The 17,788-nt window shown below is 43.5% G+C and overlaps 1 protein-coding gene across 1 annotated transcript in view; it reads right to left on the bottom strand.

Moving 5' to 3' along the window:
* LOC134437126 (complement factor I-like) overlaps nucleotides 1-17,788 on the bottom strand; it is a 50,757-nt gene that overhangs the window by 27,699 nt on the left and 5,270 nt on the right. The window contains exon 3 of the mRNA XM_063186585.1: nucleotides 9,866-10,241. Coding sequence (XP_063042655.1) covers nucleotides 9,866-10,241 — 376 coding nt within the window. The remainder of the gene's footprint in view (nucleotides 1-9,865; nucleotides 10,242-17,788) is intronic.

Here is a 17,788-nt window from a genome sequence, read left to right as displayed (position 1 = left end):
TTGATGTTTCTTTCGACGGAAATAATGTAGGCCTATTTTATTTGCTTTTTGTCTGTATGTCTTAACAGTTCTCACGGCATCCGTGGCATCACTGAAGCTTTTATGTCATTAAAGCCCGTAACTTTAAGAGCGACTTGGTTTCGTGATTTCTACTTGAGAGGGAATTACGGTGAGAACTCAGCCACCGCGGCACGAGGGGAGAGCGTGACCAGCAGCCAGCAAGGAGCCTGCACGAGCACCTCGTCTCTCGTCGTCGGAGCTGTGAAGATGTTAGCGGTTTCGGAGGAGCCACTCGTCGAAGGACAGTATGCAACCTGCCGGTAACATAAGTCAGTCGTGTGGTAATGACAACGCGAAGCACATTTGAGTCAAGTTGAATGTGAAGACGTGGAGTTGCCTCTACAACTGCTAAAAGGACTTTTTGAGTTTGAAGATTCACTCGGACTGTTTGCACTCGTCATAAGGATAGTGAAGGACTTGTATATTTCATTGCTTGAAAGTTTGAAGTGTGATTGTGGTTTAATGTGATAACCTTTCTGATTATTCTAAATCGTTGTTGCCTTTGATATTTGAATGTTTACAGGTTAAGTGTTAAGCACCACTAAGGAAATTTGAGAAGTATTTTAGTTTAACCCTCTAGCTACCATAACGGCCGTGAACGTCCGGCTGGATCTGTACCAGAACGGCCGCGGCCGGCCGGAATATTTTATTAGGGGCCAAGCAGCGAAGCTGGCGAAGGCCCCTATAGAGTTAGTAGGTTTTCTTCATTATTATTATTCTCTAGTCACCATTCTTCTCCCTCTGCAAGTCTATGGCAGCCCATAGAACCGTAGGCAGGAAAATGCTGTAAATTGGCACACACATTCTGGGCAGTCTCAGCATTACCCACAGTGATTCATAGGTCCCCAGTCCCAACGCTCTAGCGCCACCAGCAGGTCAAAGTTGCAGGTACATTTCTGCTTGTAACTTTTGAACCGCTTGGCCAATTTTCATAAACTTGGTATCCCTGGAATCCTTGAGTCAAGACGAATCCAACGCACCCTATGACGTCATTTTCCGCCAGGATAGTTTTCCCGCCATTTTGAATTTTGTAAAATTCAATAAAAATGTTAATTTTCCTGCAATTTTTGACCAATTCACCCGAAACTCGGTATATAGTATCTCTGGACTGAGCTACACATGGGGTCTTCAGGAATATTGGATATCTTTTATCGTTTAGCCGTGAGAGCCAATCAAAATTGTCATAAACGTGGCGAAACAGGAAGTGAGGTCATATCTCAGCAACTGTTTGTCGAATCAGGCTGGGATTTTGTACACACATAGTAGTCCATCCCATGACCTACCACAACAAAAATCAGATCCCCAGCTCAAACTCTGTAGCGCCACCAGCAGGTCAAAATTTTAGCTACATTTTTGCCTGTAGCTTTTGAACCGTACTCCCAATTTTCAAAATATTGGTACACAGGTCATCTTCACACTATGCTGCACCCAGGTATGGATTTTCGTAACGATTGGAAAAACTATCAGCTCTCAGCAGCCATTCAAAATTGTGGAAAGAATGGAGGGATTTTTTCTCATCTCTCTGTCTCCTCTGCTCCCCTTGCGCACGTTCACTGACACCATTCTCGGCAGGGGGTCAAGCCCCACTGCCCCAGCCCCTACACACCACCCCCCACCCCCTCCTCACACACACACAGACAGACAGAGGGAGAGGGAGAGGGAGAGGGGAGAGGGAGGGGGGAGAGGGAGAGGGAGAGGGAGAGGGAGAGGGACAGGGAGGGAAGAAGGGAGGGAGGGAGGGAGAGGGAGGGGGGAGAGGAAAGAATTTTGAACACCTCTTGTCGTTTGCCGGTGACAGCCAATCAAAATTGTCAGAAAGGTGGCATAACAGGAAGTGAGGTCATATTGCAGCAACCGTTAGTCAATTTCTGTTAGGATTTTTTGCACACATTCTAGTCCATCCCATGACCTCCCACAAAAAATCCAGACCCCAAGCTCTCTAGCGCCACCAACAGGTAACAGGAAGTGAGCTCATATCTCGGCAGCTCTTCAACGGATTCAAACTAAACTTGGTTTACGTGATCACACTCCCCTCCAAGGACTGCACACCAACATTGGCGAGATTTGGACCAAAGGGGGCGCTGCAGTTCCTTCTGTTTCCGTGGCGACTCTGGCAAGTTTACTGCTTGGCCCCGCATTGCTGCTTGCAGCTATATTTAAATTTTATTTACGGCTGAACGTCCGTCATCATGCAGTTTTTCCAGCTTTCAAACACTTTAGCTCAATATTACAGACCCTCCTCAATATACTTTCAGTATAAAAACTATATGTTTATATTATATTATTTTTCAGTATTTTAGATTTTATTTCGAGAAGCGCCGCTTTATGCGATTTGGCAATCTGCCGTCAATTCAAATGACGGCCGTCCGAGATTGGATGGCTACAAACACAACCATTCTGTTTCTACAACCAATATACACTAAATATGAAAACTTCCAACCCTCTTCGATCTATTTTCATGGCCAACAGCACATGTTTATGACTATTTAGGCTATTTTTAGATCATGTTGTTTTATTAGGCTTATGAGATGGTGTTCAGCTGTGATGAGTTCTGCCATGGTCCTAAATAGCAAACACAACTGTCCAGCCGATGTCTACACGCTACATATTAAAAATGTAAACTGTCTTCGGTGTGTTTTCAGAGTCAAACCATATGTTGGTATCCAACTATCTTAGTTTCCTGGAACAGCTCTGCGTAACAGGCGCATGAAGGAAGCGCAGCATGATAGGCTACTCATTTTGCGTGTCAGCTTTGGCAAAGCAGTCAAGGACTGTTACTACTCCACGATGTCCTTCATAAAAATGTGCGTGAAGACGTTGAGTTGAATGCTAACTTCCAATAATAGCCTACCAACGTGGTGTTTGTAGCACTTAAATTCCGTGTTAGTCGGTGATGCCTGGCGCGTCTTACTTGTGCCAAATTGGGAGGAAACTTCCTTAGAGCTCCATTCATGTCCTGTCTGCTATCGCGGACACTTCTACGGTTATCCTTACATGTCTTTGGCATGGTTTAGTTCAAACATTATTAGCTAGTGTAGTCCATTACAGTTATACCGCTTGAAACCGCTTGAAAACAGGACTTTGGGGTGAACGACATTTGTTGTCGTCACATGTTCATTGTTCAACTTTGACCCTGGATGGATGGATGGATGGATAGACGGAAGGATAGATAGATAGATGGATAGAGAGATCGATAGATAGATAGATAGGCCTAAATATATAGATATATGGATAGATGGGCCTAGATAATATCGGATTTTATCACATGTTTATCATTTAATCCACATCAAAGGCACTCTATGGGAATACTGAACAATTAATTATCCATAAATGATATACCATTTGAAAGTGTGTTTTCTCTACTTTAATATGAAAGTAACTTGTAATTGACACTTTTCATTTCTTTTCAAGTTATTTGACATTATTTAAAATATGACCAAAATGTAAATTTTTCCTTAGAATTCCTGGTAGAATTCCGACCTATTCAAAAAAAATTCTGGTAGCTAGAGGGTTAAAGGAGTAGGCCTACTGTGGTATTTGCCTATTTTCAGTGATTCTAAGTGTAAAGGGTGCTCTCATTTAATATTTATCTGACATAAACCTAGTGTAAATCTAGTGTATCTTGCCATATAGAGCATTTAACCCTTATGTTGTGTTCGGGTCATTTTTGACCCGTTTTCAAGTTTTAGTGTGGAAAAAACACACTTTCCTTTATTTTCTTGGAATAAGGCTTCATCTAATCCTCAGTCACAATCATTTCAACACAAAAAAAAAATGTTTTATCATTTTAGTAAATTTTAAAGGTCCAAAAAAAAAAAAGTTACATCTGTGGTGTTCGGGGGTCAAAATTGACCCGGTATAGATTTTTGGTTGTTTTATGCATTTCTGAAAAGCAGTTGGTTGCCCTTTGTCTTCAGTTTGGTGATTTATGGTGAGGAAAATATATTTCTTGCCTGAACTTTTTTTTTTGCCAGCTTTTTGATATTACAAATCCAATATGGCCGCCGGACAGTCCCATACACTACAATATGTCATATCTCCTGTTGTGAAAGGAGTACAGATGTATTTCTGGTGTCTACTCATATGTTTTCATGGTCAGGGAATCCATTTCTGCATTATATAATGAGATTTTTTGCACATTTGTTTGCAAAATACATTTTTGCACATTATTTTTTCTAAAAATCGTATCAAAAATTCATAATGGCACCCAAACATGTAGAACTGGTCTTATACTTTCCATAAAGTTGATGTGGCAATGACATAATGGTCCATGTTCATGGCATAGGGGATTCAGATGAATAGTGTGACTTTTTTCATGTTCATTGAGGTGTTCATTTCCAATACCTTTGCATTAGATTGGCGGAATAGCTGTGACTCTGACAGAATTGTTATTTTGTATATTTACCACACTAAAATCATATAAATATTGAAAAACACCAAGTCAACATATTTAAACATTAATTTTATGCACTGAAAAACTAATTCAGTTGACATTTGGTCTTTATCCTGCTATAAATCTCTTTGGGTTGGTTTGGACCCGAACACCACAAATGTCACTATTCATGATATTTTTTAATATTAGAGAAAAACTAATAAAATAAATTTGGGGATTGTTGTACTCTCATATCAGCTGTAATACATGGACAACATAATCACTAATTGTATCACTTTGGGAGGTATTAATAGTGAATTTATGCAGATTTTGATAGTTTTGGTCATCAAAAACGATTTGCATAATGTAAAATAAAAGATCTTTAAAGTCAAAAAGATAAATACATCAAGTCATATTTCCATGGATATGAATACATACCAAGTTAGCCATGAGATGAAAAACAATATTTGATGATAACTAGGTTGTGTTTTTAGGTATTTTATGGTATTATATTTTATGGAGTTTTGTTATCACGGGTCAAAAATGACCCGAACACCACAGGTGTATGCAGCTTATGAACACAACACAAGGGTTAAGCTATCACTTGACATTCAAGTTGATCTAACTGCAATATCATTACCTCATTTATTACTTGCCTATAGTTATTGGTTTATTACTACATTATTGATACTTGACATTATTGGTATTTTTATGTTTTAATTTCACTTAATAGCCTTTACAAATAGGACACTAAAGGTTTAACTGATATAACATAGTTTCAAGAGGTGAAACTTACTTCATTTCTAAGTCAATTAATACAAGCTAATTATCAATAGGTTCCTCAGTTTATTTCTTAAACTCAGTTTAATTCGTAATATGCCAAAATGGCTGATAAGGACATTGCAAGTGAAATGCTAGGCTCAGGAGTTACTCATGAAGAAGAAGAGGAGTCTGTTCATGATGAACCCTTAGAAGAAAATCCTGCCAAGGAAACGGAAGTTAATGCAGACACTGGTGTGACTGAAGATAAGAGGGCAAGAAAACTTACTGAAAAGGGTCAGGAGCTACATAATGAAAAGTTAAAGAAACTTCAACGTAACTTCGACGAAACATATGAGAAATGGAAAATACTTGCCAAAGAGGCTAAAAAGGCACTCTCCTTACCCAAGTCAGCAGAAGTTCTACATGAACACCAACTGCAAGTTCATACTGCTGATCTCGAAGTAAAGGAACGCTATGAGGATATTCGCAAACCCAGTGCCCCGGACGCAGACACCAGACTTCGGGTCGACACCTGTGATGCTGTATCAAAGCAACTCATTGAACGGTTACATGTTCTCCAGGATGAAGACACAGAGAAGCATTTACCCTCTGTACAAGCACCATGGGGTGACACTGGTTCCGTGTTTTCACTTAAAGAAGACCAAGTGTCCATGTTTAGCCGCACAGCCTCTGGACGTGCTTCAAGATGCTCAGTCACGTCCTCCACAAGGAAGCAGGAGGCAGAAGCAGAGTTTACTGCTACCCAAGCTACCTTGAAGGCTCTAGCAGAAATGGAAGAGCAAGAGAAGGAGCTTGAAAGGCTTGAGGCTGAAAACAGGAGGCAGCTAGCGCAGCAAAAGGCAGATAATGCTGAAAGGCAAGCACAAGAAGAGGCAAGGTGGGCAGAAAATGCTAAAAGACAGGCGCAGCAAGAAGCAGAAGATGCTAAAAGAAATGCGCAGCAATAAGCAGAAAATGCTGAAAGACACAAGTTACTGGATGAGAAGCGCATACAGTTAGAGCGTTTGGAGGCAACTAAAAGAATGAATGCTGCTAAGGCAAGACTGCAAGTCTATGAACAAGACGTAGGCTCAGATGAAGAAATATCAGATCTTCTTCATAGCCTGTCAGCGCCTCAACCTAAAGCTAAAGCCCCTCCAAAGTACAGCATGCCTTCACAGCCTGCAAGTAGGCCCCCTACCCCGAGCCATGAAGCCCCAAGGCCTACTCCTCAAGTTGCTCGCTCCACTTCTCATGATAACAGCATAACAATGCTTGCTGAAGCGATAGCAGAGTCTATAAACACAAGCCGTCTTCCAGTGCCAGAGCCGCCGATGTTTAGCGGAGACCCAATGAGATACAAGGACTGGAAAATGTCATTCCTAACCCTTATAGGCCGGAAGAACATTCCCGTAAATGAAAAGATTTACTATCTCCGCAAGTATGTCACCGGTGCTGCAAAGAAAGCAATCGAAAGCTATTTCCTGGTAGGCACTGAGAAAGCCTATGATTCAGCATGGGAAATATTAGAAGAGAGATACGGCAATTCCTTTGTGGTCGCTAAAGCTTTCCGTGACCAGCTGAATTCATGGAATAAGATTGGACCCAAAGACAGCGTTGAGCTGAGAGAATTTGCAGACTTCCTGCGTAGCTGTCAAGAAGCCATGAGTCAAGTTAAGAGTCTTCTAGTCCTAAACGACTGCAGTGAAAATCAAAGAATTCTCAGTAAGCTCCCTGACTGGCTCACTGCCAGGTGGAACAGAAAGGTAATGGACTATGAAGAAGAAAACCATGACTTTCCGTTCCACACCTTTGTTGAGTTTGTGTCCAGAGAAGCTAAGATAGCTTGTAATCCAATGACTTCGCTTCATGCTCTGAAGAGTGGTGATGCTGAAAGAGCAAAGCCGTCTAAGGTCCGCAATGTTGGCGTGAAGGTGCTAGCAAGTGCATCTGAAGAGAGACCAGATGTTGAAGGACAAAAGGGCGATGCTAAAGGATGCATGTTTTGTGAGAAGACAAACCATGGTATTCAGACATGTCGGAAGTTGATGGAGAAGCCTGTCAAAGAGCGTGTCAAGTATGTGCAGACAAAGAAGTTATGTTTTGCATGTCTAAGGCCAGGACACCACTCAAAGAGCTGTGAGAAGAAAAGTGTTTGCAACGTGTGCAAGGGGAGGCATCCCACATGTTTGCATGAAGACCGTGCCAAGACGGATGAAAAGGTCCAAGATGGACAACGAGAAAGTGGAAAACCCTCAAAGGGAAAGGAAAAGTCTAAAGAGTCCACAGAGTCCACTACTACTGAAGTAGCAAGCACAGCTATGTCCAACCAAGTCATGCACAATGGGAACAGCACATATGCGTCCACAATAGTGCCAGTTTGGCTGTCAACAACAAGAAACCCAGATGTGGAAATTCTGGTATACGCTCTTCTGGACAGCCAGAGTGATGGCACATTCATCCTGCAAGAAAGGGCAGAGGCTCTAGATGCACAGATGGAGCCTGTGCAATTAAAGTTATCCACACTAGCGTCCAAACAGACTGTAATTCCAAGTCACAAGTTAGTTGGGTTGCAGGTCAGAGGGTTTTACTCCGTCAAGAAAATCCCTCTTCCCGTGACTTATTCGCGAGACTTCATCCCTGCTAGTTTAAGTCACATTCCCACACCCAAGACAGCAAGAGCATGGTCTCACTTAGAGCACATTGCTGAAGAGATCGCTCCACTGATAGATTGCAACGTCGGCCTGCTCATAGGGTACAACTGTTCCCAAGCCCTGTTGCCGAGAGAAATTGTATCAGGCAAGGATGACGAGCCGTTCGCAATAAGGTCGGATCTTGGCTGGAGCATCGTTGGCTGCGTCAATCCCTGTGTTGACGATGAAGACGCCATCGGAATCAGCCACAGAATCATTGTGAAGCAAGTCACACCAAGTCTGCAGTCACAAAGTGACCTAACAAGTCAAGTTCAGTACATATGCAGAACTCAGGTCAAAGAAGTCATTGTTCCGACGGATGTACTGAAAGTACTTGAATCCGACTTCAGTGAGAGAACCGTGGAAGAGGCTCATTTCTCTCAAGATGACCTTCGCTTCATCACGAAAATGGAGGAGGGTATAAAGACACTAGCGAATGGACAGCGCGAAATGCCAATGCCATTTAAAGAAGACAAACAGCATCTGCCCAACAACCCCAAGTGTGCAGATTCGTCTAGAGGTCAAGACCTGCCTCTGGGTGAACCCCAAATGGAGAGAGCGTGAGGCGTGAAATGGTGCGTCACATCAGACCACTTCAACTTCAGAGTGGTGGTGGACGAGCACCCACTTTCTAGAAGAGGAGTGTTGTGGACTGTGGCCTCCATCGATAATCCGCTGCCTGACGATCTGAGACCACGGTGGGAGTCCTGGCTCCTGGACTTCAAGAACCTGGCAGATGTCAAGATACAGCGAGGTTATCTCCCATCAGAGTTATCTCTCACCTACGCTGAGGCTACCATCATCAGTCTTGTTCAGAGAGAAGCCTTCGTGGAAGAAATCCAAGCACTTCAATGTGGGAACGAACTTGTTAGGATCAATAAGCTACAAAAACTGAACCCTTTCCTTGACGAACAGGGAATCCTCAGGGTGGGAGGTCGGCTGACTCATGCTGATTTGCACCATCACATCAAGCATCCAGCTGTCCTACCTGCCAAAGATGACACTGCCCCAAGAACAGAGTGGAAGTTTCCCAAGGTCACAAAGGTCTATCCTGCAGAAGATGGTTGCGTAAGGAAGCTGCAACTGCTGATCAGTGACTTGACCTTGGATAAGGAAGGGAAACGTATTGGAAAGCCAGTCTACTTGGAGAGACCCATCCATAAGACGGTGACCCTGATTGAAGCCGGGTGATGCAGCCACATTTTTCTTGCAATGTGTCATCATCCAGTGCTAACTTAGTTTGTAGAGTTTGAGTGAAATCACAAGTGATTTGGTGGGAGTGTAGCTGCCATCGAAGTCAGAATAAATAAATAAATAAATACATAATAGATAAATAAATATTAGGTTAAAATATAGAGTTTATAAATATATACATTTCTAGTAATACAAGTTTAATATTAAAAGCATAATTCCATATATTTTCATGTATATTGGTTGTTCTGATATGGGGGAACATATCTTAATTAAGGGGGGAACCAAAGTTTGCTGCTGCGGGTTGACGGGGTGTTACTTTGAGAGATGCTACCTGTTGATCAGAAGATTCTGGACCAAGCTACTAGCAGGCAGACACCTCGCGGTTTCCTCTGTCTAAGAACCAGCGGTGATAAAAGAAGACTGAATAAAGTGCTTAATTTATAAAGGACTGAAGAAGATAACCTAATTGTCTCTCAAGGGAAAGCGGCCAATGAGGTATATTTTTGGTGTTTTTGTAACTGTAATGTTACAAAGGTAAAGATATGTAATGTGAAAGATTCATGTCGAGTCATGCCTGTATGGTCGCATTGTTTCTTTGATGTTTCTTTCGACGGAAATAATGTATTTTATTTGCTTTTTGCCGTGGCATTACTGAAGCTTTTATGTCATTAAAGCCCGTAACTTTAAGAGCGACTTGGTTTCGTGATTTCGACTTGAGAGGGAATTACAGAATAGTATACCCAGAATAGGTTCATATTGTGTGTATAAAGTGTATGCGTCTTACCACTACAGTTAGCTCCATTGTGTGAAAAGTGAACACCTTCCGCATTATTGCAGCTATGAGCCATTAAATGGCATGCACTGTCATACTGCTTTCCATCACTTCCACAGACCGTCTGGTTGTCGCCAGCGTCGGGGCACTGATCACTTGGCATACACTCGCACTTGCCCTTCACACAGCGCCGCCCAGGAGGACAGTTGATCTTACTGCAGGACAGCCGTGTGTACTTCTGGCCCAGACACTCCTGGGAGCTCACGTAGGCAGCAGCAACAACCTCAACAGTACCACCAGGGGCAGGGGCAGAAGGGGCATTGCGGTTTGGAGGGTTTGCAGCTGAGCTGGGCTTTTTCCCTGATCCTCTGGGGCTACCTGATGATACCTGGGGTTTGGGTTTCAAAAGAGAAAATGAGCTTTGACCTCTGAATGCCATTGTCAGGTCAAACTCAAGGTCACTGGATATATCATCATCTGTTTTTAAAGTTCTGTCTAATAGGCTCACAGTAATTGACGTAAATATATGTGAGACTGGAGATATAATCATCATTGTACGATTCAAAATGTTTGATCAACTTAGTTGGTGCGTGTCGTGGCACACACCCAAAACAAACAAACAAACAAACATATAACAGTGGCAGTAAGCATTCTTTCACCCTTCTAGGGATATGGTGTTAGCCTACTGGTAAGCCTTGGTCAAAAGGCTAGAATAGAATAGAATAGAATAGAATAGAATAGAATAGACTTTATTGTCATGACAGCATGAAAATTGCCTTTGGTCTCACATCTTCATCTATCTTCATCATTAGATGTCATTCAGGTTGCCCTGACACTTCGTTTGTAGCCAAATGAGGTCCCTGGCATTCAAAATGAGGCATCTTGTTACTTTTAGCACGTGTGAATGTTAACACTTTATTTTATTGGTTAGCCACTATGTTAGCCACGAATACATGTAGGGTGACCAGACGTCCATCTTTTCAGTGCCTTGTCCGGCGTATGGCACAGCATTAAGCCGGACAAAGATGCAAAAATGGGAGGGGGGAGTGGGGGGGCGACTGAAGAGGGAGTGGGGGGCGACTGAAGAGGTGGGCTGAGTCACTGTAGAAAACGACTTGAGAAGAGTTAATTGGTATCAAAAGCTGACAGCTCACGGACAACATGTACCATAGGTCTTTGATAGCCTTACCCATAGGAGAAACGTCTATATAAAACATTTTAAAGTAGTAGAAAGTGCAGGGAGATGTAAGGATGGGATTCAAACATGCAACTCTGTGATCTGCAGTCCAACTTCCTAACCATTACACCACAGCTGTCCACAAGTGTTCATGTTGTTTTGGGTAACAACAAACCCACAATTAACCATGCTTGTTTAGCATGGTTTGTGAAAACCATGAATAACCATAAACCATGGTTAGTTTCCATAGTAAAACGATGGTAAGTAACAAAACATTTTTTTCGTGGTTACCAAAAAATACCATAAGCCATAGTAATACCATGGTTGATTCAGAGTAGGCCTACTTACAGTAGAGTAACCATGACATACCATGGTAGAACCATGGTTACCACATAAAAACCATGGTCAATTTTTTTAAGATTTGGAGATATTTATTGTAAAAGCCTGATGAATTCACTGTTTCCTCATGAAAGTAGCTGACTACTTTTCCCATCTGTTCGGTCAGTTACAGTAAAGGGTAATTTAAAGTATAATCACGAGTAGGCCTAGGGCTGGGTAAAATAATCGATTCAATCGATAATCGATCAATATAATCTAAAATTCACATAATCGATTCTCAGGGCACAAAATCGATTTTTTTGGTTCTTTTTCTTTTTGTTCTTTTTGTTTAATTTAGGTCTATGGAAAATACCCAGTAGGTATTGGTCAATTAGGCCTAGGCCTTTCTTATTACAAATTAGCAATCTGTTAACCCTCTAGCTACCATAACGGCCGTAAACGTCCGGCTGGATCTGTACCATAACGGCCGCGGCCGGCCGGAATATTTTAATATGAAAATACGGCTGAACGGCCGTCATCATGCAGTTTTTCCAGCTTTCAAACACTTTAGCTCAATATTACAGACCCTCCTCGATATACTTTCAGTATAAAAACTATATGTTTATATTATTTTATTTTTCAGTATTTTAGATTTTATTTCGAGATGCGCCGCTTATGCGATTTGGCAATCTGCCGTCAATTCAAATGACGGCCGTCCGAGATTGAATGGCTACAAACACAACCATTCTGTTTCTACAACCATTATACACTAAATATGAAAACTTCCAACCCTCTTCAATCTATTTTCATGGTCAAGAGCACATTTGTATGACTATTTAGGCTTTTTTAGATCTTTTATTAGGCTTATGAGATGGTGTTCAACTGTGATGGGTTCTGCCATGGTCCTAAATAGCAAACACAACTGTCCAGCCGATGTCTACACGCTACATAGTAAAAATGTAAACTGTCTTCGTTGTGTTTTCAGAGTCAAACCATATGTTGGTATCCAATTACCGTATTTTTCGGACTACAAGTTGCACTTTTTTTCATGGTTTGGCTGGACATGCGACATATACTCAGGTGCGACATATATAGGCCTATGTTTTTTTCTCCACCGGAGAGCACTATGTGCGCAACTAGGCCTATGTTGTGTTGCCTAATAGGCCTACCACTGATAGAAAAAATGTTACAACTTACCACAACAAAAAATAGCATTTACAATAACGACTGAATAGAAATATACCTACCAAAATGTTGTGTCTTGCACTTACCTTTATCCTACCTGCAGATGGCGCCACCGCGCATCTATAAATAGATTGCCTGTAACTGAATTCGAAGAGTTGGAATAAATGAAGTGTACTGTACAGTCCGTGTCTGTCATGCCTGCGTGCTGATGTTACTTACTTACCTGCTACCTACGATACCACATTTTGGCGACGAGGATGTCTGTAACCGTACCCCTACCTGCTCCGTTCCTGCCTTTTCCTGGGGAGCCGGCAATCGCATTGCCGACTTGGATGAAAATGTTCGACAATTACATGCTAGTCATCGCGGCTACGGGGGACTCCTGGCCAGAAGCTAGGAAGCGCGCCGTCCTTCTACATGCACTTGGGACTGAGGGACAACGTGTCTTCTACTCATTGCCGAATACAGGTAGTACCTACAAATCTGCCCTGGAGGCTTTGAATAAACACTTTGTGCCCAAAGTCAATGTGATTGCGGAACGTCACAAATTCCGCCAGAGAGCACAGCGACCCGATGAGTCGATTAATGAGTATGTAGCCGCCCTGCGAGAGCTAGCATCCCAATGTGAATTCCGTGTCATGGAAGACCAAATGCTACGTGATCAGTTTATCGAGCGAGTTGCTAACACTCGCATCAGAGACAGACTTTTAATAGAATCGGACTTGACGTTTGAGAAGGCAATTACTTTTGCGGTACAAATTGAAAGTGGATTGAAGAATGCTTCTGTACTGTTGGACCACAGTGCTACACATGCTAATGCTAGCACCCCTGCATCGCTGACGGTTGGAGCCATACACAGGCAGCCTCAAAACGACCGCGAAAAGAACAAAGGAACTTTTGGCGCGAATGCTGCTGCTGCTGCTACTGCTATCCAGCCGCGGGCAGATGGCCGCTCCTGCTACCGCTGCGGTTCTGCCAGTCACCTTGCAAATGACCGTTCATGCCCTGCTGTCCACTCCACCTGCAATGCATGCGGGAAAGTGGGACATTTTTCGAGGGTGTGCCGGTCTGAACAACAACACCACGTTCGGCAAGTGATTATGAATGACATTACAGTGCTTTACGTGACCGATACTGCTGCTGCCCGAGACAAGATTGTGTGCACTGTGCAGGTTGACACAGAGGGACATTCGCATGCTGTGCAGCTGAGTGTGGAAACAGGCTCGTCAGTGTCCATCATCCCTGAGCCCCTGTACCGCACCTACTTCCCCACCTGCAAACTTCTGCCGCCTACTGTGAACCTGCTCACATACTCCAGAGACAGAATTCCTGTGACAGGCTGCATGGAAGCCACTGTCACACACGATGGCCGATCTACCACAGGCACATTCGTAGTGGTGAAGTCAGGCATGGCTTTGCTTGGACTTGATCTAGTGGCTGCACTCAACATGCGCATCAAGGGCGCAAAAGTCATCACCACTCATCCTGGGGGCTCTCCTGCTGCTTCACCTACACCTCCTGCTGCTGCAACACGTCCACCTGCTGCTACACATCCACCTGCTTCACCTGAGAGACAACTGCTGCTGCCTGCTACTGAGGATGCTGACCTGGAACCACACATCGTGGCTACCGTCTTCCAGGACTGCTTACCTGTCTGCTTGCCTACCATGCCCGAGTCCACTGCTGCATGCAACCCCTGCCAGTACAACGACAAGACGGTGAGAACTGCAACTGCACCGCATACACCTGCGGAGTTACCTGCTGGACCATGGGAAAAGGTGGCCATTGCCATCACAGGCCCCTTTGAACATGCCCCATGGGACTGTCGCTATGCCATCACCCTCACTGACACCTACAGTAAGTGGCCAGAAGTAGCACTCACCTCCTCAGTCACCACAGAGGTGATTACACGCTTCCTAGCCACAGTCTTCAGTCGTGAAGGAAACCCTACCTGCCTGGTCTCCGACAACAGCTGCCAGCTCACATCCCGTGAGTTTATCAACTTCCTGAGAGAGAGAGACATCATACATCTCCGCTCCAGTGTCGAGGACGAGGCCATCGGGAGATTCAACCGAGGGCTGAAGGAATGCCTACAGACTGCAGACGGACTACACAAGCCCTGGAAACAAGCTGCGACAGAATTCCTGCACACCTACAGAGCCACTCCACACGGCACTACAAGAACTACACCATTCGAGCTGCTGCGGCAAAGGAAAATGCGCTCTAGGCTCAACACTTCACACTACACTGCACCACACTCACAAGTCATTCGGAGGGCTGTTCCCAAAGCAAGCTCTGGTGTGCACCAGAGAGGGCAAGGACATGGATGGTACAGACAATCTGCCCTTACCTGACTGCACACAGCTACAAACACCAGAACCAGGCCGACTCAGAACCTCGGGGTTAGAAACCCACCAGCCTGGCGTTCAGACTTTGTGAGGTGAAGGAAAAAAAAAAAAAAATGCATTCACAGACGGTTGTGAAATCAAAACAATGTTTTAACGTTGAAATGTGATACTTACCTGATTACTGCAACGTTTTAAAATATGCTGATACCAAATACTGTGTGCTGATACTACATACTACCTGACTAATGCAATGCCTAACTAATGATACTTACCAAGTTCCAGGTATTTTTCCATGCAATGTCATAAATTCAGAATTTAATATTGTACTTAATTCCTACAGTGACAAGTAATGATATTCATGGTTTCAATGTTCCTTATTCCTACAGGTATCCAGTAATGGTACATTATTATCTTACAGTGATTAATCCATACATGAGATATGATGCAATGTTTTCTTGCCTAATCCATATGTGTTACTTAAATCTTTTTCAGTTAACTTCACCTAGTTTCTAAGGGAAGTTGTTTCTTAAAAGAAAAGGGGAAAATGTTGTGTCTTGCACTTACCTTTATCTTACCTGCAGATGGCGCCACCGCGCATCTATAAATAGATTGCCTGTAACTGAATTCGAGGAGTTGGAATAAATGAAGTGTACTGTACAGTCCGTGTCTGTCATGCCTGCGTGCTGATGTTACTTACTTACCTGCTACCTACGATACCACACAAAAGAAGTTAATATAGCCTACTGCTGAGTTCAAGCTGAAAGTAATTAAATATGCAGCCGAAAATGGCAATAGGGCAGCTGAACGAAAGTTTGGATGCAATGGAAAACTGTTTGGGGACTGGAGAAAAGCGGAGGAAAATGTGCATGTTGTGAAAAAAAAAGCTATCTGAAGATTCAAGGCCCACGGCTAGAAGAGCTGAATACAGGACAAATGTGTTCTCGAACAACGCGCGCGCTGCGAGTCAACGGTCTTGTTACGGGCTCCATGACATTGCCAAAGAAATGAATAGGACTTTTTGCGGAAGTCAGGGACCTCGTGGATTTATCGCGTTATGCAATGCAATCCCCTCTCGTGGATTTATTTGCGCTATGCAACGCAATCGCCTCTCTATCCGAGAGCGAGCGTCTGTGTTATTAAAGACAGTCAGCCGACTTCCAGGCGAAAATCGGTAATTTCCGCGAGTTTCTGACAAACGAGCACAACGTGACACTACCATAGGCAACACAACATGGATGAAATCCCCCTCACCTTTGATACCGTCATGGGCTGAAGTCTCAGAAAAGGGGGTAAAGAAAGGCGTGCTCTGGAGACCGAACAAAAGTTGCCTCGAACCCTCCCACGGTCCAAACGCAAAACAATGCCGAAAATTGAATGTTGTTCTGACTACAGGGCAACATGGCGCGTTATCACTGTTTCTTCTTCTTTTTTTTGTGGTTTTATGGCGGTTGGCAAACCATCTTAGTTGGTGCATTACCACCACCTCTGAATGCGTTGCCACTGCTTCAGATGCTGGTTTATAAAACAATGCCGTATTTGAGCAGCAGCTTACCATGCGCCAGCTATCACAACATAGATTCCATGAATAGAATAACCTTTCAAAAATGTGCGACGATGTGAGACGTATATAAGTTTTTTTCATCTTCAAAATGCATTTTTGGGCCGTTGCGACTTAAACTCCGGAGCGACATAGTCCAAACAAGGCCGACAGGCGGACAACAGATGCGTCCCTCTATGCCAGTTCCAACTATGCCATTTCCCCCCCCCCCAAACGCCCCCCTGGCCTCCTCCTAGCCTGTCAACGCCCCCCGAGGATGTACTTTTTGTTTATTGGTCATCATGGACACTCCAAATATTGTGGCAGGCAGCAAGGCAGCAAAATGGCGAGACATGGCTTTATTTTTTGCAGTTTAGGGTATAATAAGCTTATCATCATTATTGGATTTGGAAAAGAACCATAGGCTATGATTTGAAATTTCACATAGCCTAGATGAAGTGAACATTACAAATTACCAGACATTTATTAGGCCTAACAACCTTTAGTATCACGCCATTTCAGCAGTATGTGCATGTGGGAAAGAATGTTAACATCGACAAATAATAAATAAATAAAACCGTTTGGGTGAATCATGCGCTTATGGACTTTTTTTCAATACCAGCTTCACCGTCAAGGCACAAAGCAGTGAAACTCAATTACCCAGAATGCTGCACGTGAGCTCTCTACCCGGGTGATTCTGGAAAACAAACATGGCGGCAACTCGCTTTACTACCTTAATAATGTGTTAATCCGACGCTAGATTTCTTAACTGATGAAAATCGAAGGCAGAAATCAACATTGTAGTGTCTAAATATGAGGTCGATTGGTCTATTTGTGGCGTACATCACGATCGGCTGAGTTGTTGGCCTCACGTTTGTCAGTTAGCCTGTGGCTAGGCTACTTTTCGCCAACGTTAGCATCCGGTTAGAAAGGCTATGCTTGCACGCATTCGCTCCGGTCCAAAATGGCAAGTCTGCCGCCTTGTGGCCAGATGAAGGAACAATTGAAGGAATGCGTTTCAGACACAATTGAAGGAATGCGTTTCAGACGGACGGACGGACGGACAGACAGACCCTCTTATAGAGATGCTGGGACGCATCTAAAAATACGGTACAGGTATCTTAGTTTCCTGTAACAACGAACAGCGACAGCTCTGTGCAACAGGCGCATCGTGTGAAGGAAGCGCAGCATGAAACAATACCCATTTTGCGTGTCAGCTTTGGCAAAGCAGTCAAGGACTGTTACTACTCCACGTTGTCCTTCATGAAAATATGCGTGAAGACATTGAGTTCAATGCTAACTTCCAATAATAGCCTACCAACGTGGTGTTTGTAGCACTTCAAATCCGTATTAGTCTGTGATGCCTGACG

Source organism: Engraulis encrasicolus, chromosome 21 (genome assembly GCF_034702125.1).
Source record: "Engraulis encrasicolus isolate BLACKSEA-1 chromosome 21, IST_EnEncr_1.0, whole genome shotgun sequence".
Lineage (NCBI taxonomy): Eukaryota > Metazoa > Chordata > Actinopteri > Clupeiformes > Engraulidae > Engraulis > Engraulis encrasicolus.
Note: the sequence above shows the minus strand (reverse complement) of the source record. Positions and strands in the feature narration are given on the sequence as shown.